We start from the raw sequence: 26,174 nt of genomic DNA, 5'->3' as shown, positions 1-26,174 counted from the left end.
GTTAAGCAGGAGATGGCAAGAGTAAACATCAACATCATAAGAATCAGTGAACTAAAATGGACAGGAATGAGTGAATTTAATTCAGATGACCATTATATCTACTACCGTGGGCACGAATCCCTTAGAAGAAATGGAATAGCCCTCATAAGCAACAAATGAGTCCAAAACGCAGTACTTGGGTGCAGCCTCAAAAGTGACAGAATGATCTCGGTTCATTTTCAAGGCAAACCATTCAACACCATAGTAATCCAAGTTTATCCCCCAACCACTAATGCCAAAGAAGATGAAGTTGATCAGTTCTATGAAGACCTAGAAGACCTCCTAGAACTAACACAAAAAAAAAAAAAAAAATATGTTCTATTCATCACAGGGGATTGGAATGCAAGAGCAGGAAGTCAAGGGATACCTGGAGTGACTGGCAAGTTTGGCCTTGAAATACAAAATGAAGCAGAGCAAAGGCTAATTAAATTCTGCCAAGAGAACACGCTGGTCATAGCAAACACCCTCTTCCAACAACACAAGAGACGACTTTACACATGGACAATAGCAAATGGTTAATACTGAAATGAGACTGATGACATTCTTTGTAGCCAAAGATGGAGAAGTTGTATGCAGTCAGCAAAAATAAGACCTGGAGATGACTGTGGCTCAGATCATGAGCTCCTCATAGCAAAATTCAGGCTTAAACTAAAGAAAGCAGGGAAAATCAACAGGCCAGTCAGGTACGACTAAAATCAAATCCCCTATGAATATACAGTGGAGGTGATAAATAGATTCAAGGGATCAGACCTAGTAAACAGAGTGCCTGAAGAACTCTGGACACTATGGACAGAGGTTCATAACATTGTACAGGAGGAGCAAACAAAATCATCCCAAGGAAAAAGAAATGCATGAAGGCAAAGTGGTTGTCTGAGGAGGCTTTACTAATAGCTGAGGAAAGAAGAAAAGTGAAAAGCAAGGGAGAGAGGGAAAGGTACACCCACAATTAAATGCAGAGTCCCAGAGAGTAACAAGGAGAGACAGAAGGACTTTTCAATGAACAATGCAATGAAACAGAGGGAAATGACAGAAAGGGAGAGACTAGAAATCTCAAGAAAATTGGAAATATCAAAGGAACGTTTCATCCAAAGATGGGCACAATAAAGGACAGAAATGGTGCAGATACAACAGAAGCAGAAGAGATCAAGGAGAGATGGCAAGAATACACAGAAGAACTGTACAAAAAAGATCTTCACGACCCAAATAACCACGATGGTGCGGTCACTCACACAGAGTCAGACATTCTGGAGTGTGAATTCATGTGGGCCTTAGGAATCACTGAGGCCAATAAAGCTAGTGGAGGTGACAGAATCCCAGCAGGCTATTTAAAATCCTAAAAGACAATGCTATTAAAGTGCTGCACTCAATATGTCAGCAAATTTGGAAAACCCAGCAGTGGCCACAGGACTGTAAAAGGTCAACTCTAATCCCAATTCCTAAGAAGGGCAGTACTAAAGAATGTTCAAACCACTGGACAATTGGAGTCATCTCCCATGCTAGTAAGGTTACACTCAAATCCTTCAAGCTAGGCTTCAGCACTATGTGAACTGAGAACTTCCAGATGTTCAAGCTGGGTTTAGAAAAGGCAGAGGAACCAGAGAACAAATTGTCAACATTCGCTGGATCATAGAGAAAGCATGGGAATTCCAGAGAAACATATACCTGTTTCATTGACTATGCTAAAGCCTTTGACTGTGTGGCTCACAACAAACTGTGGAAAATTCTTCAAGAGATGGGAAGACTAGATCATCTTACCTGTCTCCTGAGAAACCTGTATGTGCATCAAGAAGCAACAGTTAGAACCTTGTATGGAACAACTGACTGGTTCAGCATTGAGAAAGCAGTACAACAAGGCTGTATATTGTCACCCAGTTTATTTAACTTATATGCAGAGTACATCATGTTAAATGCCAGACTTCATGAGTTACAAGCTGGAATCAAGACTGTCAGGAGAAAGAGCAACAACTTTAGATATGCAGATGATACCACTCTAATGGCAGAAAGCAAAGAGGAACTGAAGAGCCTCGTGATGAGGGTGAAGGACAAGAGTGAACAAGCCAGCTTAAAACTCAATGTTAAAAAGAAAAAACTAAGATCATGGCATCTGGTCCCATCACTTCATGGCAAATAGAAGGGGTAAAGGTGGAAGCAGGGACGGATTTCCTCTTCTTGCATTCTGGAGTCACTGCAGATGGTGACTGCAGCCATGAAATTAGAAGAAGATTGCGTCTTGGCAGGAAGGTTATGACAAACCTAGACAGTATGTTAAAAAGAGACATTACTTTGCTGGCAAAGGTCCATATAGTCAAAGCTATGGTTTTTGCAGTAGTCATGCATGGATGTGAGAGCTGGACCATGAAGAAAGCAGAGCACCAAAGAATTGATGCTTTCCAACTGTGGTGCTGGAGAAGTTAAGAGTCCCACAGACAGCAAGGAGATCAAACAAATCAATCTTAAAGGAAATAAACCCTGAATATTCATTGGAAGGACTGATGTTAAAGCTGGAGCTCCAATACTTTGGCCACCTGATGCAAAGAGCCAACTCATTTGAAAAGACCGTGATGTTGGGAAAGACTGAAGGCAGGAGGAGAAGGGGATGACAGAGGATGAGATGGTTGGATGGCATCACTGACTCAATGGACATGAAGTTGGGCAAAACTCCAGGAGACGGTGAGAGACAGGGAAGTCTGGGGTGCTGTAGTCCATGGGGTAGCAAAGAGTTGGACACAATTTGGGGACAGAACAACAATCACAACAAAGCCCTGTGATAGTGGTGTATGCCACCTGCATTATCTCACTAAGCTACATTAGTCATATGCTTCTGGTTACAAGTTACAGAAACCTAACCAAATTGAATTGTCAATAAGTGAAGGATCTGAGATTTAACTCTACTTGCAACAAATTAGCCTCCCAGTTTCATGCATGTCCGCAGAAGACACGAGACTACTGGGACAGAGATGAAAGACTTTATCCCTCAGTAATAACAGTAGCCAGAGCATCTGTGCCATTTCCCTGAGCCCCAGACGCCACAATGCAACATCAAGAGGGCCAGGTGATACCTGCATATGCAGAGGGTCATATTATAGGAGATTATCCCCAGCCATAGGAATCTAAATATTTTATAATGGGCAGTAAGTATTGCCTGACCTCTGCCCCAGAGGGAGATTATTTTTATTCACTGGACAATAATCAAATACCATCTACTTCAGAGGAAGACACTCTCTCCATTTTCCAAAGATACTTGCTATACAAATATTCGTGGAAAGAAAGCCTGGAACAGAAGCAGTCAGTGTATCTGAGCATAAGACATGCAAAAACACAGGAGAGCCTTGGAGAATTGTCTCCCAACATGAAATGAGTGAAGAAGAAGAAACAACAGCTTTTGAAATTGAAAAGTAGGTATATGGGTTGGCTTCAAGAACTCCTGGCTGTAGGGTGCTTAAGAGTATGTTGCAGTGGCTTGTCTCGGAATATGATCTCTGAAACAGTTTCCAAAGATCAGTTCTGCTGTCCTCAAAGTCGTCTTCCTTCTCTACTTGGCTCTCCCTTGATGGCAGCAAGAGGGCTCCCAACAGCTCCAGCCCAATATCCTGACAGCTCTGCAACAAAAGAAAGAGAGCTTCTCCTTCCTGACAATTTCCAACAAAAACTCCAACTGCACCACATGGGGAGACGGACCATACGGATGGGCCAGTCCGGCTCCCGTGGTAACCCCTAGATCTCAGATGGACGCAGACTGAGAGTGAGGTGAGAAAGGTTTGGTCCCAAAGAAGGGGGAGCAAATGCTGAGCAAGTAAAACTTTTCCCTACACTGCTTTTCCCTATACTGCTCTCTAAATGCCCTTAAGACAACAAATCTCACATGTGCACTTCTGTGAAATTAAGCATCGTTTCTTTCTACAGGCGGATTCGTATTTTAATAAGACTAGCAGCATATCCAAATTGCTATTTTATAATCAAATTTCCTGAGGAAAAAGCTACTGCCGTGGTGCCGCAAAAGGGATGTTCTGTGAAATAGCAACTGTTACTGGATCATGCTGTGGCAGGTAAAGGGACGGCTCCTCCAAGGAAGGCCATGTCTCAAACCCTGGAACTCACGTGAGTTAGCTTACCGGGCTTTGCAGGGACACTGCAGGTGTGATCACGTGATGGATCCTGAAATGGGGAAATCATCCTAGATTATCCAGGTGGAGTTCATAATCACAAGGGTCCTTATGGAAGAGACACAGGAGGAGTCAGACGGCAGGTGCTGAGATGAGAGCAGCAGAAAGGATGCAGAGAAGATCTGAAGATGCTACACACCTGAGTGTGAAGCAGCAGCAGAACATGAGGCAAGGGTTGCAGCTGGCCTCCAGCACTCAGGCAATCAAACTCTCCCCTTGCACTCCCAGAGGAACCAGTCTTGCCAACGCCTTGACGTTAGCACAGCAAGCCTGATCTCAGACTTCCGGTCTCCAGAATGCGCATGTGTGCTAAGTGACTTCAGTCGTGTCCGACTCTTCACGACCCCATGGACTGTAGCCCACCGGGCTCCTCCGTCCATGGGATTCTCCAGGCAGGGAGTGGATTGTCATGCCCTTCTCCTGGGGATCTTCCCGACCCAGGGATCGAACCTGCATGTCTTTGGTCTCCTGCCTTGGCAGGCAGGTTCTTTACCCCCAGAGCCACCTGGGAAGCCTCAGGAACAGAAGAAGATAAAACTGTGCTCTTTGAAGCCAGCAAGTTCATAATCATTTGTGACAGTGGCCACAGGAAATGAACAAGAGTGTTGGCATAATGAGAGCAGGTAGTGCCCGGTACACTGGCAAACAGAAACAAATTCAGCGACGGGTTCTATCGCACAAAAGGATTTGCTCCCGAAGCTGAGACACCTGATAAGGATGACTCTCGCTACATTCTGCCTTTCGTTACAAAAATGTCGCTGATTTCCAAATTAAATATTCTTAACGTCTAACACTGTAAAAACTGTTCAGTGGTGAGAGGAGAAAATCAGGTGAAAGCGTCTCAGTGCCTGTGACCGCCAGGGCAGCACTCCTTCCATCCTCAGCCTGCAGGGCAGGTGCTAAGCTATTTCTGCACCCCTTTGGTAGTATACCAGTAATCGCAATAAGCAAACAAAATAATCATATGAATTCCAGGATGTGTGTTCATTTCAGAAACCACACCTGCACAGCAATCCCATGACTTCCTGGTGTGGGCCTTAGAGTACAGACTTGGGAATCCTGGTACAGATATCCTCTTATATATCAAGTACATATCAGATTTAGTTAGAAGTCACAGGGGACATATTTAAATTTTTATAAAATTATTTTGGTTTAATTCTATTACCATGTTTGTAATGTGCCTTTTTTCTATTGAGAAATAACTGACATATAATTGTTGAGCTTTAACTGACATACAATATTGTATGAAAGTGTATACATAATGATCTTACTGTAATGTGCATGTGGATCTCACACTGCATATAAATAACTGGGGGCCAATGAGAGGTAGAGGCTTCAAACCAGTAAGAATCAAAATTTTCTTTCTATTCAATGAACTGTGCCTAACCATACTAGTCTTCACTTGATATTCTATCTAAAGACACTTTAAAATGTCCACAAATTCCATAAAACTCTTTTCAAATGAATTCACAAAAACTCCTAGTTAACAGGAAAAAGTGTCACATGACCTCACAGAAAGTAGGACTTGGATGAATGATGATTCAAACTCCCTTCAAGATATCGTAACAGAAATTCTCTCAGCTTTCCCATAATCCCATGTGCGCTTCTGGATAAGAACTCCCACTCTCTATTCCTCACACCCTATGCCTAGTGTCCTGGCCTGAAATGCTTTTAGGAAAGATGATGCCCACAACATCTGGGTGACCACACGGCAAAGATGAAAGTAGAAACAAAGGCATCTGAAGGTCTTGAAATCCAAATTCCAAGAATGGCCCGTAATGGACCAGTGGGCAACCCATGGATAAACTGCTTAATCTATATCAACATGTTGACTTCACCACCAATACAATGGGTGGGAAGCTCTTGTTCCTCAGATTCTTCAGGAAATTGCATAAGATCCAGTGGGGCAGAAGCAGAATCAGTCAGAGCAATGAAAACTCCATGCTAAGAGCAGGGCTAGTGAAGAGGATGAAATAAGTCAACACAAAGAAGATGCCTGAGATAGTGAGTGACATGTGCCCTCTATCTTCTCACATTGAAGATGAAATTTCAGTCCCCAAAATGTAATGAGATGTGAGGGGAATGAGTTTCTCTTTAACCACCACCTTCTGGAATTTCCAGTGCAATATCCCAACTTGGCTTTAAATGAAATGCCTGTCCAGAGCCATTTGAGCTGGGAGATGAATAAACACCTTGGACAAGCTAGTAATCATGAAGAAAATACACCATCCCTTTTCTCTGCTAGAGACAGCAAGCAAATATGCAGAGTGTAAAGGTTCTGACCTGTCTAAGAAAATGACTAGCTCATCTCTCATTGCAATCTGGAGGGAAAACAACCAAATTTTCCTTGCCTTGGTACAGGGGACCCTCAGGAGCTAAGTGCTGAGATGGAGTTTGCCAACCTAGATCAGGCAACAAGAAAGAGGGGAAAGTGTGTGTGTGTGTATTACATGTGTATGTATATGTGTTACATGTGTGTGTGTTATATGTACTGTAAGACACGTGTGTGTGTAGTTAGGCAGAAGAATGGTTGATGGAAGCCAGGTCTCTACCACCTCCAACAAATGCAGAATCCATGGCTCCACAATTAGGAAATGATTAGCCCCCCCCCTTTTATTTTTTTAACAAAATTCATGTCTTCTGTTGACAGGAGTAGATGGAGTTTTCAAAAGGAAAACAACTCTGCACCCAGATGACACTATAAAGCTCCCAGTGCCCTTAGGCCAGATGGATTGCCAGTACATACCCATCCTTAGTTCTAGTTCAGTCGCTCAGTCATGTTCAACTCTTTGCAACCCCACGGACTGCAGCACACCAGGCTTCCTTGTCCATCACCAACTCCTGGAGCTTGTTCAAACTCATGTCCATGGAGTCAATGATGCCATCCAACCATCTCATCCTCTGTTGTTCCCTTCTCCTCCTGCTTTCAATCTTTCCCAGCATCAGGGTCTTTTCCAATGAGTCAGTTCTTTGCATGAGGTGACCAAAGTATTGGAGTTTCAGCTTCAGCATCAGTCCTTCCAATGAACACCCAGGACTGATCTCCTTTAGGATGGACTGGTTGGATCTCCTTGCAGTCCAAGGGACTCTCAAGAGACTTCTCCAACACCACAGTTCAAAAGCATCAATTCTTTGGTGCTCAGCTTTCTTTATAGTCCAACTCTCACATCCATACATGACTACTGGAAAAACCATAGCTTTGACTAGATGGACCTTTGTTGGCAAAGTAATGTCTCTGCTTTTTAATATGCTGTCTAGGTTGGTCATAACTTTTCTTCCAAGGAGCAAGCGTCTTTTAACATCATGGCTACAGTCACCATCTGCAGTGATTTTGGAGCACAAGAAAATAAAGTCTCTCGCTGTTTCCATTGTTTCCCCATCTATTTGCCATGAAGTGATGGGACTGGATGCCATGATCTTAGTTTTTTCAATGTTGAGTTTTAAGCCAGATTTTTCACTCTCCTCTTTCACTTTCATCAAGAGGCTCTTTAGTTCTTCTTCACTTTCTGCCATAACGGTGGTGTCATCTACATATCTAAGGTTACTGGTATTTCTCCCAGAAATCTTGATTCCAGTTTGTGCTTCATCCAGCCCGGCATTTCTCATGATGTACTCTTCATAGAGGTTAAATAAGCAGGGTGACAATATACAGCCTTGATGTACTCCTTTCCCAATTTGGAACCAGTCTGTTGTTCCATGTCTGGTTCTAACTATTGCTCCTTGACCTGCATACAGATTTCTCAGGAGGCAGGTCAGGTGGTCTGGTATTCGCATCTCCTGAAGAATTTTCCACAGTTTGTTGTGATCTACACAGTCAAAGGCTTTGGTGTAATCAATAAAGCAGATGTTTTTCTGGAATTCTCTTGCTTTTTCTATGATCCAACAAATGTTGGCAATTTGATCTCTGCTTCCTCTGCCTTTTCTAAATCCAGCTCTTTTCTAAATACCCACCCCTTTGATGTGCAGAAGCTTTTAAGGTTAATTAGGTCCCATTTGTTTATTTTTGCTTTTATTTCCAATATTCTGGGAGGTGGGTCACAGAGGATCCTGCTGTGATGTATGTCAGAGAGTGTTTTGCCTATGTTCTCCTCTAGGAGTTTTATAGTTTCTGGTCTTACGTTTAGATCTTTAATCCATTTTGAGTTTATTTTTGTGTATGGTGTTAGAAAGTGGTCTAGTTTCATTCTTTTACAAGTGGTTGACCAGATTTCCCAGCACCACTTGTTAAAGAGCTTGTCTTTAATCCATTGTATATTCTTGCCTCCTTTGTCAAAGATAAGGTGTCCATATGTGCGTGGATTTATCTCTGGGCTTTCTATTTTATTCCATTGATCAATATTTCTGTCTTTGTGCCAGTACCATACTGTCTTGATCAAAGGAAACTATTAGCAAGGTGAAAAGACAGCCTTCAGAATGGGAGAAAATAATAGCAAATGAAGCAACCGACAAACAACTAATCTCAAAAATATACAAGCAACTCCTACAGCTCAACTCCAGAAAAATAAATGACCCAATCAAAAAATGGGCCAAAGAACTAAATAGACATTTCTCCAAAGAAGACATACAGATGGCTAACAAACACATGAAAAGATGCTCAACATCACTCATTATCAGAGAAATGCAAATCAAAACCACTATGAGGTACCATTTCACACCAGTCAGAATGGCTGCGATCCAAAAGTCTACAAGCAATAAATGCTGGAGAGGGTGTGGAGAAAAGGGAACCCTCTTACACTGTTGGTGGGAATGCAAACTAGTACAGCCACTATGGAGAACAGTGTGGAGATTCCTTAAAAAACTGGAAATAGAACTGCCTTATGATCCAGCAATCCCACTGCTGGGCATACACACTGAGGAAACCAGAAGGGAAAGAGACACGTGTACCCCAATGTTCATCACAGCACTGTTTATAATAGCCAGGACATGGAAGCAACCTAGATGCCCATCAGCAGATGAATGGATAAGAAAGCTGTGGTACATATACACAATGGAGTATTACTCAGCCATTAAAAAGAAAACATTTGAATCAGTTCTAATGAGATGGATGAAACTGGAGCCTATTATACAGAGTGAAGTAAGCCAGAAGGAAAAACATAAATACAGTATACTAACGCATATATATGGAATTTAGAAAGATGGTAACAATAACCTGGTGTACGAGACAGCAAAAGAGACACTGATGTATAGAACAGTCTTATGGACTCTGTGGGAGAGGGAGAGGGTGGGAAGATTTGGGAGAATGACATTGAAACATGTAAAATATCATGTAAGAAACGAGTTGCCAGTCCAGGTTCGATGCACGATACTGGATGCTTGGGGCTAGTGCACTGGGACGACCCAGAGGGATGGTATGGGGAGGGAGGAGGGTTTAGGATGGGGAACACATGTATACCTGTGGCGGATTCATTTTGATATTTGGCAAAACTAATACAATTATGTAAAGTTTAAAAATAAAATAAAATTTTAAAAATAAATAAATAAATACCCACCCCTATTGGCTGCCTTTCCTCCTCACTGTGTCCAGATGACAAAGCACTGCTGGGATGCTTAAGACACAGTTGGTTTATGGTCTCACAGATCTGGAGTTGTAACGCAACGATACTTTTGAGTTACAGCTGCTGCTAGGTCGCATCAGTCGTGTTTGACTCTGTGCGACCCCATAGATGGCAGCCCACCAGGCTCCACCATGCCCGGGGTTCTCCAGACAAGAACACTGGAGTGGGTTGCCATTTCCTCCTCCAATGCATAAAAGTGAAAAGTGAAAGTGAAGTTGCTCAGTCGTGTCCGACTCCTAGTGACCCCATGGACTGCAGCCTACCAGGTTCCTCTGTCCATGGGATTTGCCAGGCAAGAGCACTGGAGTGGGTTGCCATTGCCTTCTCCTTGAGTTACAGAGTAGTCATCAACTACTTGTTCAAGAAATCAACTTACACTTCAATATCAAGGACTTAAGACAGACGTGAGAAAGCTTCTGCCATCAACAAATGCTTTTCAGAGCCACTGAAGTTTGCCTCTGCAAAGCATGACACAGCAGGGTCCCTTCTACAGCAGGCTCAGGGACCAAATCCTCAGCCACAGTTTTTCAGAACCCTAAACACAGCTAAGTCCCTGTAAATACATATAAAATAGGCTTAAATATTCACATTCCTCAAGCTGCTTGAAGTAAATTTCAACAGTAAAGGTTGGAGGATTTTCTTTGAAGGCAAAGATATGGTATCTTTATTCTCCACTGAATTAACTGAACATCACTTTTCCAATCTCCACAGCACAGATAACACTGATACAGATGGCTTGTGTGTGACATGCAGGAGACCCCTAGAGGGTCAGTCAGCATTTCTATTCCGTGGCTGGCACTGCCCACTTTTAAGGACAGCAGGGCAGTGTGCACAGCAGAAAGGGAAGGATCTGGTTTTAATAGCCTCACATCACCAACAGTGTAGAGATCAGGAGAGCGCTCTTTACGTAAGCCAAATATTTAGATATTTACTAAAACAAGCTTTGTAGCTTAAAGCAAACAAATCCGTGTCTAAAGCAGTGAACTGGAGCTGGAGATACCGACCTTAAGACAGCTCCTCCAGGCTAATCATAAGATACTTCTAGAGACATCAGTGATTCTGGGCAAAGGCTTCTGAGAATGAATGAGGCTGTCCTCGAAGATGCGTGTGCATCCACATCCCATTCGCTGAGGGACACTGGGAACCTCCTCCAAGATCCCCGTGCCCCTTGAGCACCTTGGGAGGAGGTGGAGGACCGTTCCTCTCTGTCTCAGCAAGTCCCAGCCCATCAAGGCACAGAGGGCCCAGGGTGATTACCCCTGGCGGAAGGGCTACCTCCCCATGAAACCTGGAAATCTAAAGACTGAGCTTAACTGCTCTCCATTCTCTACAAAGAGACCTCTCCTCACTCGCTTTGTCCCTTTTTCCTCAATGTATAGAGATGGGTCTTGGAAAAACAGGTCCTGATCACGTGGCCAAAGGAAGCAGCCAAAGACAACTAGGACGTTGAAGTCCTGGCTCATCCATCAGCAGCTTCAGGTACAGCTCGACAGTCCTTCTGAAACCTTTAGGGCCAGATGAGTTTCAGAATTCAGATTTTTTTTTTAGAAAACTAACATGATATCCCCAGCAGAGTCTGAGGAAGCATCCTATAAACGCATGAATACTTTGTTGTACCAAAACATGAATATTCATACTGATCTTCTATCAGGTCAATCAGATTCGTTATGAAAAGAAATCCAGACTTCTCAAGGATAGTGGGTTTGGCACCATCTGGTTCACATTCCTCCAAGAGATATCTAAATTCAATCACTCGGGGACAAAAGATCCACAGTGGGACACCAAGGATTGTAATTGCCAAAACTCCAAGAAACCTACCCTTACTGAGGGTACCCATGGGACAGACTAGCTGGGATGGGGCCATGCCGATGTGAACAATCTCTGACATAGACGATGCCTTCTGAGCTGAGCTTCCCTGGCCTCAAAGCCCAGACAGGAATGGATCTAGAGCCCTCCAGATTCAGAGAAGCATTCCCCTGGGACTCTAGTGCCCAGCTCCAAGGAGGACACAGAGAGATCCAGTTGCAGATCACAACAGGAGCCACAAACCAGAAGCAGACCAGGTATTTCAGAGCCCTGACACCCGCTCCCCAATGTGCCTGGTATTAGCTCCCGGGGGGACAGGACAAATCGTGCTTTGATCTTCATGCCTTTGAGAAAGAGGATAAACATCTTATCGCTACTACCTCTTTGTCCCTTCAAAGGCCAGCATTCCCAGGTTTTACCACCCACTTAGTCTCTTCTCACTCTGGGCATGCTCCTTGGCAAACTGTATTCACTCCCATGGCCTCACCCGCCACTTTCATGCCCTGTCTCCCACGTCGCAGTGGTTCTGTGCCCCCCTCCTCCCCTACGCCAGCTCACATTTTTAACTGCCTCTTGGGTACCTCCAGAGCTTGTCTCGTGCGCCCTGTCCTGCCATGCCACAGTCCACTACACCTGTGCGCTCCCCCACGTCTTCCTGCTGCACCTGGGGGCGGGGGGTCATCACATGACTGGTTCTGGCCAAAGGAAGGTGAGCAGAGATGGCTAGTGTCACTTTCGGTGGGGGTGTTTAGTACCTGGTAACACCACCCGCTCCGTGTTCTCATCGCCACCATGATGCCAGAACAAGAAGGTGAAGAATCAGAATAAAAACAGTCTAGGTCCTGAAGTCACTGCTTAGAAAGAGTCTCCGGACCCTCACTGAACTGCTGAAGGAATAAACTTCTATGGGGAAAAAATTACTGAGAGTTTGGGGTGATCTGACAAAGCCCCTACCGTTAATTACCCCCACATACCTGCCTTCTTTATCTGGCAAGTTCTGACTTACTGTTCAAAACTCCAGTCCAAATGTCCCCTCCTCTGTGAGGCTCAATCTCCACGGGAAGGTCAGCCCTCCACTCTGCAACCTCCAGCAGTCCCTCATGCATTTGGCCCAGCGGTGATCTGACTCTACGGACACGTATCTATTTGCACGTCCGGCTCCCACATTTGTGCTTCTTCCACCCTTGTCTCCTCGGAGCCTTGCAAGCAGCAAACACTTGGAGTGTTTATTTACTGAAGCCAAGATTAGAGCCTTCTGGCTCAGGTGACCAGCAAAGCCCGAGGCAGCATTTTCAGAGTCATCGTGGTCTCTGCACTGTGCTAGGCATGGTGGGAGGAGGCAGGAAGAGTCAGCAGCTCTGTCGCCCACCTCGAGGAGGGTTTTTTATCTTTCGGTCCTCTGTGCCCCATTACCTCCCATCTTCATTCAAGGACGGCTTCCACATACAAATTACCTGGTCTTTTCAAGAACTATCAGTGTAAACATTTCTCCGAGGGCGAGATCAAAGGGGTACGGAGGTGACAAGATGAAACCCCAACAGGGCTCTCTCCTGGTCCCTCTGAGCCTGGCTCACCCAAGCCCGCCACAGTTTACACACATGGCCTGGCACCCTGGGACCATGCAGCTGTGTCTGGTTATTTCTGATGTGAAAAGCATCACTGGCTCACTGGGGACCCAGATGTGGAGATAACACCCTAGCCATGACCGGGTCACGTCATCACCACTTGGCAAAACTTGCCAAACCAAAAGCACAAAACCATGTCACTGGTCAGGGCAAGAGAACAAGGGATCTTGGCTCTGAACACACAGTGAACTGGCTGAGTAATGTGCTCCGTGAGTTGTTCCTATTCTTCCAGGCCTTTTCAGGGAGTGATGCAACTCTCGGCTTTAGCCCAAAGGAGATGGTGAACACAAATAAAGGATGATCAACTATTAATGCAATCTTTTCACAATAATGCCCACCAACTAGCACTTTACCTACTGCAGGTGTGATGGTGCTATGGACATGGAGACATATATGAACACTGAACACATGTTCATTAAATGTGAGGCTGGCTGCTGGTGCCGGCAAACCAGTGTCCAGACAAAAAGATCCACAACGAAGAGGTGTGGCCAGCCAGGCACTGTGCCCACAGCAGCAGAAGACCACAAAGGGGCTTCTAGAACATTCTCCTGGTAGGACTTTCAGAGTAGTCAGTGGAACAAAGTCAAACTCTTCAGTATAATGAAGGCTGATCTACAGACAGTAGGGAAGATTAGGAAAAATGTTTAAATTGGAGACATAACCTAGCAGCAGGGAAAGACAGATTTTGAGAGAGTTGGATGGTCCATCTCGAAGTTAAGTATCAGCATAGCAGACAAGAGGTACATCAAAACAGAAGCCAGCTAAAGCCACAGCTAAACCCAGGACTTTGCCCTGGCTGGTGTTTTTACAGGTCACACACCGTGAACAAGGCAAGGAATGCCTCCGCCTGCCCCACATGTGATACCGACTGCATAAATGCGGAAAACAAGAAGCTGTCTGAGAACAGCAACTTACCTTGTATGAAGATCCTATCCCAGTAGATTTCCCCGACTTGACTGCCCCCAAGAAACACCAGGTTGGACAGAATCAGCATGGAGGTGGAACAAGAGGCAAGAGCGGCATGCAATCGCCGGCGAGCTCCTGGGGAGAGGAACTGGGCCTGGGGGAAAAAGGCGAGAAGGCATCTCATCACAAGGGTAGAAAAAATCGGGCTGAGATGTCACACAGTCTTTCTGTTACCAGCTCAGGATGCCTCCTTCTAGAGCCTGAGGTAGATTGTTATTTAAACAGCTTTTTTTTTTTTTTTTTTTGAAAAATTACTATTTCTGCAAGATGCTCATTCTGGTCTAAGGAACGCAGTGACACACTCCCGAGTTGCTTCCTACTGCCAAAATGGGCTTCCTCCTGACACGTGTAACACAAACACCAAACCTAGTTGTTTCAGATCCAGCTGAAATGGCTCCACACGTTTCCTACACATTAAATCTATAGGTACAAGAACTGTTTAAACTGCTCTCCATGACAACAAGAACAATGCCATGTGATGAGTCAAGATCAGGGCGATCTTCTGAGGGAGTTAACCAGACCCTGGGAAGCCCCTGCCCCATAAATCTGACCCACTATTAAGGAGGAACCCCACTAAGAGCATGCAGCAGAATCAGAACAAGCCAACCCCATTTCTGGAATCAGAGTTCAGGGTGCCAGACCCATTGACAGTGAACTTGTCGGAGTATGAGAGAATCGTGTCTAATGCTAGCACTGGAAATACGCAGGAACTGGAGAGACGTTTTCCAGCAATGATGGTAAAGAGTTCTGCTCATCCATCCCAGGTCTTCACTGCACTTCCCCCGCCCCTTTTAATATTTTCTCAGGGATTTCATAAAGTAAACAAAGCCTTTATTCTTCAGGGTTCATCTTTCTGGTACCCTACTGAGTGAGATCACTGTGACGTGCCTGGCATGTTTGAGCCCCAGCAGCACGTGCACAGGGAGTGTCCTTCAGGACTGCAGATTTAGAATGAGAACCAGGTGGAGCACAACCCAGGGTTTCTGACAAATACCACAGCCTAAGCCAGAGACACAGAGAGGGAGCAAGGGTTCCAGAGATTGTTCCTGAACACATTCCTGAAGCCTGCCCATCTCTGGGGTCACTTGCATTTGATTTCAGCTGTGCTCCAGTGGCAAACAAAATTCTAAATTGCCCAAATCTATAGCAGGCAAAAGGACTAAGCCAGAGCGTGAGTCTCCAGCAGGAACCACTTATTCCTGGTGACCCTGCTGAGGATCACCTGTGGCTATTCTGAAAGCCCCGATCAGTATCCTCTGAAAAGTGCTGAGAAATGAATTCCTGATCCCTGCCCGTTTCTCTCCTGCCAGTCACAGGTCTGGTCTGCATGCTCAGATATACCTGCTCCCTTATGGCTCCCCATTCATGGCTCTCTCCTCCAGCATCATTTTGGAGCATGGTTTTGCTGCCACCATATGTGAGAGGTGTGGCGTTCCCATAGATAAGTTGTACAGCAGGCATTGACTAAGTTGTTTGCCTGCCCCTGGTTGTTCTGGAAAGCTCTCAAGCGGTGCTGACATGCCCCTGGTTAGAGGCCACCAGACAAGATGACCTCTAGTCTCTCCCCTACTCTAAGAGGCCACAAGCAAGTACAGTGGATGCTGTCAAACAGGACCAGATCAGAGATAACTACAGAGCATAGAAACTGGTAATGAAGGAGAAATGGAGATGACGCATGTAATTCAGCACTTTTAACCTCTGAGAGGGCTTCCCTGATAGCTTAGTTGGTAAAGAATCTGCCTGTAATGCAGGAGACCTGGGTTCAATCCCTGGGTTGGGAAGATCCTCTGGGGAAGGGAAAGGCTACCCAGACCAATATTCTGGCCTGGAGAATTCCATGTATAGTCTATGGGGTTGCAAAGAGTCAGACACGACTTCTTCTTTAAAAGAAAGAAGAACCTCTGAGAATGAGGAGACATTAATCTTCCAGTTTCCACATTTCTGAGCAGAGGAAGATACTTCCTGAGCATTACTGACTCAGTTAGCAGTGACTGAGAAGGCAGGGTAAGAGGAAGAGGGGAGAAAGGGGGAAAATCTAAAATAGATCAAGAAAATATGGGTGGCTATAATCCACATAAATGTGCCTAAATAATTCCAGTACAGGCACCATTGATAACACAGCTGATGTCTAAGGAACATGAGGAACTTCTGTTTAAACCCCATCAGGCTTCCCCAACTTCATATCCTGTTATGGGAATTCAAAGACCCTACTGATCTTTCCCCTCTTAATGTCAATTACAGAAGGGCACAAGTTGCCTGGTTAAAGCTCAAAGTGGTTCTCCTTTTGTGGGAAATGGTAACAAATATTAAATAATCAACACAGAGATAACGAGCGAGGAAAATACCCCTTGCCTTGGGTTGCTAAACGGGGCTGTGTTTAGCAACCAGGTTACCTGGTCACCTGCCAGGTTACCTGGTACTGGCCAGGGTCAGGGTGTGGTGAGATGCACAGTTGGGGGGCGGGAGACAGAAGTTGGGGGGACAGGAGACACAGCAAGGGAAGAGGTGCCAAGGTGAGTGAGTGCTGGACACACAGGGATCCTCTTTCCAGCACCTGAGGCCCTGGTTCCTACGGCTCTTCCTTTGATTCTCTGATTACCCCAGTATCTCTCTCAGCTACATGATTCAGTAAGTTCCTCTTTCTGCTTAGGCAAAACAAAACTCAGAATAATAGCAAATGCAAAGGAGCCTCTGATCTCAGAGACAAGAGGGAAGATGCAAAATCTGAAGTGACACACTACAATTCAATCTTTAGAAATAGTTCATTTATTTTAGAAAACTAACAAGAATGTTAAAAGCATGGGCTGTTGGAACCAATAAGCTAGAAAGACTTAAGGAGAAATGAAGATGCTCACAGGCAATTCTTAATTACCCCCGGGGCACACGGGTGGTAGACAAAATAGATGATGATACAGAAAAGCCAAAAACCTAATTTTAACTAAAAGCCCCATCCTCTGAACTGACAAAATTAGCCCTGCCAACAAGAAGCGCACTTGACAGAACATTGCATCTCCTCATGGTGAATCACTGGGAGGGCAGAATGACGGGCCAGAAGGAAGGAAAAAGAGAACCTGTCCGGATGACCCACAGGAGGGTAATAATTAACAGCGAAGGGGATGCAAGTCTTGGCTGCATCCCGTCTTCCCTCTTCAGGTTCCCTGGACACACTGGGGAAGGTGATAGATTTGACATCGGGAATTTCTTTCTATCTTGGGCACCATCTGGCATTTGCCACTGGTTTTCAAGAACCCTAGGGATTAAGTACCATATTCAAGGTTTCCAGAAGCAAAAATGCCATCTGGTTAAGGCTGGAAGGGTATACTCCCTTGGCCCAGCCAGCTCCATCAATAAATACAACTTTCTGAGTCCCTGGGACCCTCAGGGTCAAAGTTTCCACTTTAAGCACTTCTTTCCTTTTGCACACTCTCCCCTGAAGTCCTGTGGTGACTACTGTCATCACCCCTGTGATCCTTCATATCCTCTGGGATGTTAGGTCCATGTGCAGGGTCAAGCCTCACAGGTTAGTCACCCATCCTCCTGGCTTCAGTTCAGTTGCTCAGTCGTGTGGACTGCAGCACGCCAGGCTTCCCTGTCCATCATCAACTGCCGGAGCCTACTCAAACTCATGTCCATTGAGTCAGTGATGCCATCCAACCATCTCATCCTCTGTCGTCCCCTTCTCCTCCTGCCTTCAATCTTTCCCAGCATCAGGGTCTTTTCTAATGAGTCAGTTCTTCCCATCAGGTGGCCAAAGTATTAGAGTTTCAGCATCAGCATCAGTCCTTCCAGTGAACACCCAGGACTGATTTCCTTTAGGATGGACTGGTTGGATCTCTCTGCAGTCCAAGGGACTCTCAAGAGTCTTTTCCAGCACCACAGTTCAAAAGCATCAATTCTTCAGTGCTCAGCTTTCATTATAGTCCAACTCTCACATCCATACATGACTATTGGAAAAAACATAGCTTTAGACTAGATGGACCTTTGTTAGCAAAGTAATGTCTCTACTTTTTAATATACAGTCTAGGTTGGTCATAACTTTTCTTCCAAGGAGCAAGCATCTTTTAATTTCATGGCTGCAGTCACCATCTGCAGTGATTTTGGAGCCTCAAAAAATTAAGTCTGTCATTGTTTCCATTGTTTCCCCATCTATTTGCCATGAAGCAATGGCACCAGATGCCATAATCTTAGTTTTCTGAATGGCTTAGGTGCTTGTAAACTCCCTTGGTAGGAGAACTCAGGTTGAGGAATTGTAAACTAAATCGGGAGGGGAAAAAAAACATTGTGCAATGAAAATCCATCATGTTGGTAAAGAACTGCCAACTTGATCAGATAAGGCAATGATTAGTAAACAGAGTTTCATTTTTGTAAATGTATCAGGACAAAAGAGAGCCCCATCTGGTCATGGTCTCTTCTCAGAGGATAGATGAGATTGTGTCCATCCAATATTCTGGCAGCAAAAAAATAAAACTGGGAGTGGCACTGCTCCCCAGGGGATGTTTGGAAACTGCTGGACACTTTTGGTCATCCCAAGGACAACACAATTGCCAAAAGGTAACTGTGGCATTTGATAGGCAGGGGCCAAAGATCATAAACACAATGCAACGAGTGGCACAGAATCGTTCTACCTAAAGCGACAGCAGTGACCTCTAGAGAAAGGGTTAAAGGTTTCCTTCTAACTCAATACTGAGCTAACCTCTCTCGAGGCCCATGGGGCACAGCAGCTCCCCGTTCTCTAATTAGGTTGTTGTTGTTAATTGCTAAGTTGTGTCCAACTCTTTGTGACTCCACGGACCGTTGCTCACCAGGCTCCTCGGTCCACGGCATTTCCCAGGCAAGAATACTGGAGGTAGCCATTTCCTTCTCTGGGGGAATCTTCCCATCCTAGGGCTCGAACCTGCATCTCCTGCTTGGTAGGTGGACTCTTTACCACTGAGCCACCGGGGAAGTCCTCTAATTAGGAGCAATGCCAAAAACGTGCCCCCTTTTCCCTGGGGCCTAGAAAAATGTATCCCAGATCAGGAAAAGCATTCCTTCACAACACCCCAGTGCCAGCCCCCCTAACCAATCCTCTCTACCATCTGGCATCAAATTAGAGACAGGAGGGGCCTCCTGAGCCCCCTCAGTCACATTCAGACAAGTTGTACCACTAGTTCCAACCTCCTCGCACCCAGAGCCCCGAAACCCGGAGCACAGAGGAAGAACTGGAGGCTGAGCACACGGAAAGGTGCCACTTTGCTCCCCAATGAGGTTGACCAGTTCTCCCGTAGAGACTCTGACCGAGGTGACAGGCTGGGGCAGATTCTTTCCATGTTAACATCAATACAACCCACTCTTCAGACCCAAAAATGGGTAGTGGGCTTGGGGCCTGGATACAGTGAACCCCTCAGGGCATCCAGAAGTACATTCTCTGTGGCTCAGCTGGTCAAGAATCTGCCTGCAATGTGGGAGACCCGGGTTCAATCCCTGGGTCAGGAAGATCCCATGGAGAAGGGAATGGCTATCCACTCCATTATTCTTGCCTAGAAAAGCCCCATGGACAGAGGAACCTGGTGGGCTACATACAGCCCATGGGGTCCCAAAGAGTCGGACACAACTGAGCGACTAATACTTTCACTTTCCCTGGGTAACAGGCCTACGACAGACCTCCATTTCCTCTGGGTGAGCTCGCTGTCTCTGACAGAAGAAACAAACAGAGCTGGCAGGCAGAAACGTTCTAACGACGGTTCAGTGGCGGCTCCAAACTTCCGTCTAAAACACTGATTCCAAAGGTGAGGCATGTAACCCAAACAAAGGAAACCTAGGGCCCAGCTAAACTTCTGTCACTCAAGTTTGCAGTTCCTGCTGCAACATGCCTGTTTATTCTTATCTCCATGGCAACTCGTCTATCTTTTCCAGTCAACATCCTGTCCCTGGCAATCACAGGACTGGCCAGGCAAACAAGCTGGGGCCTGGGGGGCTGCAGTCCATGGAATCTAGGTCAGAATGGATGCTCAGACGGCCACAGGGCTGAGACGCAGATGGTGCATCGGGGCTGAGGGCTGCTGTGCTCCGTGGGCCCCACACTTGTCCACAGAGGGACCGCACATGGGGCTGAGACAGGAGGAGGGGGCAGGCTAAGCATCTGGGGGAGCAGATGGGGAGGAGGAATGGCTGCTGGAGACGGTGACAAACGCTTGGCAAGTGGGACCTGATGCTATTTATTTTTAAGTGGGGGAGAAGCTAAAAAAAGGAACTGGGTGGGTTTGAGCAGCTGGACACAGTTCTTCCACATCGTCACTGAAGTTTTTCATTTTCTAATAAAAACACTAACCAGAGGGTAAGAGAGGATGGACAAGGACATGGCAGAGGGGGAGACTGGTGCACACCAGGGAGGGCGAACGAGGGGTGGACATCCCACAGGCCAGAAAGAGGAGATCGGAGACAGCAAAAGAAAAATGATGCGTCCTGTGAAAGAGAACGGTGGCCAGAGTGAAACGCTCAGGATTAGGAGGACCTAAACCCCAAAGTCATTCCAGGGTTCCTTCCCATCTCTGTTCCAACCTGCCAGGACACTGCTCCCCTTGCTTCCTTTCTCAAGGCACCTGGGTCATTTCCACTGTTTGTGTTTTACCAGTTACCCTTCTCTCTCATGTTACCACCAGCATGGTAAGTTCCTGAAGGATCAGTTCAGTTCAGTTCAGTCGCTCAGTCGTGTCTGACTCTTTGCGACCCCATGAATTGCAGCATGCCAGGCCTCCCTGTCCATCACCAACTCCCGGAGTTCACTCATACTTACATCCATCAAGTCGGTGATGCCATCCAGCCATCTCATCCTCTGTCGTCCCCTTCTCCTCCTGCCCCCAATCCCTCCCAGCATCAGAGTCTTTTCCAATCAGTCAACTCTTCGCATGAGGTGGCCAAAGTACTGGAGTTTCAGCTTTAGCATCATTCCTTCCAAAGAAATCCCAGGGCTGATCTTCAGAATGGACTGGTTGGATCTCCTTGCAGTCCAAAGGACTCTCAAGAGCCTTCTCCAACAACACCTGAAGGATAGCGTGGCCTATATTTCAATCTGTGCACTGAAGGCCCACTCTGACTGTGTGTGTGCTCAATAATTACAATTGTTTCTCCCATTGCCTTACATAAGTTCCAGAATTTCCTGACTTCCTTACTATCCCATCTCCATCCTATAGCCAAGCCAAATAAACATATGAAGGCAGTCAGAAAGTAACACTTCCTTCCTATGTGTGTACAGAGCATCAAAAATTCACTGCTCAATGAAGTTAAATTTTCTAAGCTCTGTTTGCTAGTTCAATTCAGATCGAACTAGCAGTGGACACTCCTGAGAGAGAGAGTCACTGCAGTGGTAAAGACAAAGCTGGTTTTGCTTAAACAGAACAATTTAAGTTGTTCCATAGTTTGGATGTCCAGCTGAGTTTAAAAAAAAAAAAAAAAGAAGAGGCTATAACTCGGGATCCAAATCCATGCAGCATATGAAGGAATTTCAGAGGACTTTCAAATAACTAAGCGAACAACTGGTTCCTGGCACACTCGGAAAGCTTAAGCCGTATATTAAGTGGCTAGGTTCCTGCTAAAAGTTCTGGAATGGCTGACAAAACTGTCTCACCCTGTATTCCTACTCTTCCACTACCCACCTTCGAGGTGACTCAGTGGTAAAGAATCTACCTGCCAATGCAGGAGACGCAAGAGACGTGGGTTCAATCCCTGGGTTGGGAAGGTCCCCTGCAGTAGGAAATGGCAATCCATTTCAGTATCCTTGCCTGGAAATCCCATGAACAGAGGAGCCTGGTGGGCTACAGTCCATGGGGTCACAAAGAGTCAGACGTGACTGAGCACAGCCACGGCCACATCCAGGGTATTTCATCTCTGCTCTGGATTCTGTAGAAGTCTCTTTCTTAACTGACACACTGGCCTCTGACCTTTCTCCCTCTACTTCATGAAGCACACGCACTCTGACCCTCCACTATGCAAGGTGCTTTGGTGGTTGTTTCATTGCTTACGAGGAAGGGTAGAGGTGAGGAGATACCCCTCATCCAAGGTAAGGAGTATTGGCTGCGCTTTGCTGGAGCAGCTGTGAAGAGATACCCCACGCCCAAGGTAAGAGAAACCCAAGTAAGATGGTAGGTGTTGCAAGAGGGCATCAGAGGGCAAACACACTGAAACCATACTCACAGAAAACTAGTCAATCTAATCACACTAGGACCACAGCCTTGTCTAACTCAATGAAACTAAGCCATGCCCGTGGGGCAATCCAAGATGGGCGGGTCATGGTAGAGAGATCTGACAGAATGTGGTCCGCTGGAGAAGGGAATGGCAAACCACTTCAGTATTCTTGCCTTGAGAACCCCATGAACAGTATGAAAAGGCAAAATGATAGGATACTGAAAGAGGAACTCCCCAGGTCAGTAGGTGCCCAATATGCTACTGGAGATCAGTGGAGAAATAACTCCAGAAAGAATGAAGGGATGGAGCCAAAGCAAAAACAATACCCAGCTGTGGATGTGACTGGTGATAGAAACAAGGTCCGATGCTGTAAAGAGCAATATTGCATAGGAACCTGGAATGTCAGGTCCATGAATCAAGGCAAATTGGAAGTGGTCAAACAAGAGATGGTAGGAGTGAATGTCAACATTCTAGGAATCAGCGAACTGAAATGGACTGGAATGGGTGAATTTAACTCAGATGACCATTATATCTACTACTGCGGGCAGGAATCCCTCAGAAGAAATGGAGTAGCCATCATGGTCAACAAGAGTCTGAAATGCAGTACTTGGATGCAATCTCAAAAACGACAGAATGATCTCTGTTCGTTTCCAAGGCAAACCATTCAATATCACAGTAATCCTAGTCTATGCCCCAACCAGTAACGCTGAAGAAGCTGAAGTGGAATGGTTCTATGAAGACTACAAGACCTTTTAGAACTAACACCCAAAAAAGATGTCCTTTTCATTATAGGGGACTGGAATGCAAAAGTAGGAAGTCAAGAAACACCTGGAGTAACAGGCAAATTTGGCCTTGGAATATGGAATGAAGCAGGGCAAAGACTAATAGAGTTTTGCCAAGAAAATGCACTGGCCATAACAAACACCCTCTTCCAACAACACAAGAGAAGACTCTATACACGGAGATCACCAGATGGTCAACACCAAAATCAGATTGATTATATTCTTTGCAGCCAAAGATGGAGAAGCTCTATACAGTCAGCAAAACAAGACCAGGAGCTGACTGTGGCTCAGACCATGAATTCCTTATTGCCAAATTCAGACTTAAATTGAAGAAAGTAGGGAAAACCACTAGACCATTCAGGTATGACCTAAATCAAATCCCTTATGATTATACAGTGGAAGTGAGAAATAGATTTAAGGGCCTAGATCTGACAAGAGTGCCTGATGAGCTATGGAATGAGGTTCATGACATTGTACAGAAGACAGGGATCAAGACCATCCCCATGGAAAAGAAATGCAAAAAAGCAAAATGGCTGTCTGGGGAGGCCTTACAAATAGCTGTGAAAAGAAGAGAAGCAAAAAGCAAAGGAGAAAAGCAAAGATATAAGCATCTGAATGCAGAGTTCCAAAGAATAGCAAGAAGATAAGAAAGCCTTCTTCAGCGATCAATGCAAAGAAATAGAGGAAAACAACAGAATGGGAAAGACTAGAGATCTCTTCAAGAAAATCAGAGATACCAAAGGAACACTTCATGCAAAGACGGGCTCGATAAAGGACAGAAATGGTATGGACCTAACAGAAGCAGAAGATATTAAGAAGAGATGGCAAGAATACACAGAAGAACTGTACAAAAAAGATCTTCACGACCCAGATAATCACAATGGTGTGATCACTGACCTAGAGCCAGACATCCTGGAATGTGAAGTCAAGTGGGCCTTAGAAAGCATCACTATGAACAAAGCTAGTGGAGGTGATAGAATTCCAGTTGAGCTATTTCAAATCCTGAAAGATGATGCTGTTAAAGTGCTGCACTCAATATGCCAGCAAATTGGGAAAACTCAGCAGTGGCCACAGGACTGGAAAAGGTCAGTTTTCATTCCAATCCCAAAGAAAGGCAATGCCAAAGAATGCTCAAACTACCACACAATTGCACTCATCTCACATGCTAGTAAAGTAATGCTTAAAATTCTCCAAGCCAGGCTTCAGCAATATGTGAACCGTGAACTTCCTAATGTTCAAGCTGGTTTTAGAAAAGGCAGAGGAACCAGAGATCAAATTGCCAACATCTGCTGGATCATGGAAAAAGCAAGAGAGTTCCAGAAAAATGTCTATTTCTGCTTTATTAACTATGCCAAAGCCTTTGACTGTGTGGATCACAATAAACTGTGGAAAATTCTGAAGGAGATGGGAATACCAGACCACCTGATCTGCCTGTTGAGAAATTTGTATGCAGGTCAGGAAGCAACAGTTAGAACTGGACATGCAACAACAGACTGGTTCCAAATAGGAAAAGGAGTTCGTCAAGGCTGTATATTGTCACCCTGTTTACTTAACTTATATGCAGAGTACATCATGAGAAATGCTGGACTGGAAGAAACACAAGCTGGAATCAAGATTGCCGGGAGAAATATCAATAACCTCAGATATGCAGATGACACCATCCTTATGGCAGAAAGTGAAAAGGAACTAAAAAGCCTCTTGATGAAAGTGAAAGTGGAGAGTGAAAAACTTGGCTTAAAGCTCAACATTCAGAAAACCAAGATCATGGCATCCGGTCCCACCACTTCATGTGAAATAGATGGGGAAACAGTGGAAACAGTGTCAGACTTTATTTTTCTGGGCTCCAAAATCACTGCAGATGGTGACTGCAGCCATGAAATTAAAAGACCACTTACTCCTTGGAAGGAAAGTTATGACCAACCTAGATAGCATATTGAAAAGCAGAGACATTATTTTGCCAACAAAAGTTTGTCTAGTCAAGGCTATGGTTTTTCCTGTGGTCATGTATGGATGTGAGAGTTGGACTGTGAAGAAGGCTGAGTACCGAAGAATTGATGCTTTTGAACTGTGGTGTTGGAGAAGACTCTTGAGAGTCCCTTGGACTGCAAGGAGATCCAACCAGTCCATTCTGAAGGAGATCAGCCCTGGGATTTCTTCAGAAGGAATGATACTAAAGCTGATACTCCAGTACTTTGGCCACCTCATGCGAAGAGTTGACTCACTGGAAAAGACTCTGATGCTGGGAGGGATTGGGGGCAAGAGGAGAAGGGGGTGACAGAGAATGAGATGGCTGGATGGCATCACTGACTCGATGGACATGAGTCTGAGTGAACTCCGGGAGTTGGTGATGGACAGGGAGGTCTGGCGTGCTGCGATTCATGGGGTCACAAAAAGTTGGACACGACTGAGCGACTGATCTGATCTGATCTCATTGCTTACAGACTAAAATCCAAACTGGGAAGCTCCTTAACAATTACAGCCCATTTCACTTTCCAACCTTAAGACCTACCATACTTTATCAGTGACACAGCATCACTAGTCACTGCTATCTAGACACTTTTACATCTGTGTGCCTTTGCACAAGCTGTCTGCTCTACTAAGAATGTGTTCTTATTCTTTCTTCAAGCTTCAGCTCAGTGTCAGGAGAACAACGGCTCTGGACCAGCCCAAACTGGGTTCAGGTTCTCGCTTTCCACCTTTTAACTGTGCTGTCCAGAGCAAGTTCAGCTTCTCGTCTACCCAGTTCACAGCTACTTACGTGAGTGAGTGAGTGAGTGAGTGTGTATGTGTGTGTGTGTGAGTCGCTCAGTCATGTCCAACCCTTTGTGACCCATAGACTGTAGCCCGCAGGGCTCTAGGCCATCCTAAATCTGGCAGAGTTGGTCACCTATTTTCTGTTTCTAATCTAAGGTAGCTCAGATGGTAGAGAATCTGCCTGCCAATGTGGGAGACCCAGGTTCCATCCCTGGGTCAGGAAGATCCCCTGGAGGGCATGACAACCCACTCCAGTACTCTTGCCTGGAGAATCCCCATGGACAGAGGAGCCTGGAGGGCTATAGTCCATGGGGTCACAAG

General features: G+C 45.4%; 1 protein-coding gene across 5 annotated transcripts in view; it reads right to left on the bottom strand.

Annotated features, from left to right (window-relative positions):
* Positions 1–26,174, bottom strand: part of HHAT (hedgehog acyltransferase) — a 365,640-nt gene that overhangs the window by 53,783 nt on the left and 285,683 nt on the right. For all 5 annotated transcript variants that reach the window (XR_011467202.1, XM_070384727.1, XM_070384728.1 and 2 more), the window contains one exon: positions 14,104–14,248. Coding sequence is in view for 4 of the 5 variants with exons in the window: in XM_070384727.1 (XP_070240828.1) it covers positions 14,104–14,248 (145 nt within the window). In the remaining variant the exon portion in view is untranslated. The remainder of the gene's footprint in view (positions 1–14,103; positions 14,249–26,174) is intronic.

The sequence above is a fragment of the Bos mutus genome, chromosome 16 (genome assembly GCF_027580195.1).
Source record: "Bos mutus isolate GX-2022 chromosome 16, NWIPB_WYAK_1.1, whole genome shotgun sequence".
Classification (NCBI taxonomy): domain Eukaryota; kingdom Metazoa; phylum Chordata; class Mammalia; order Artiodactyla; family Bovidae; genus Bos; species Bos mutus.
This window is presented reverse-complemented; position numbering and strand designations above follow the sequence as displayed.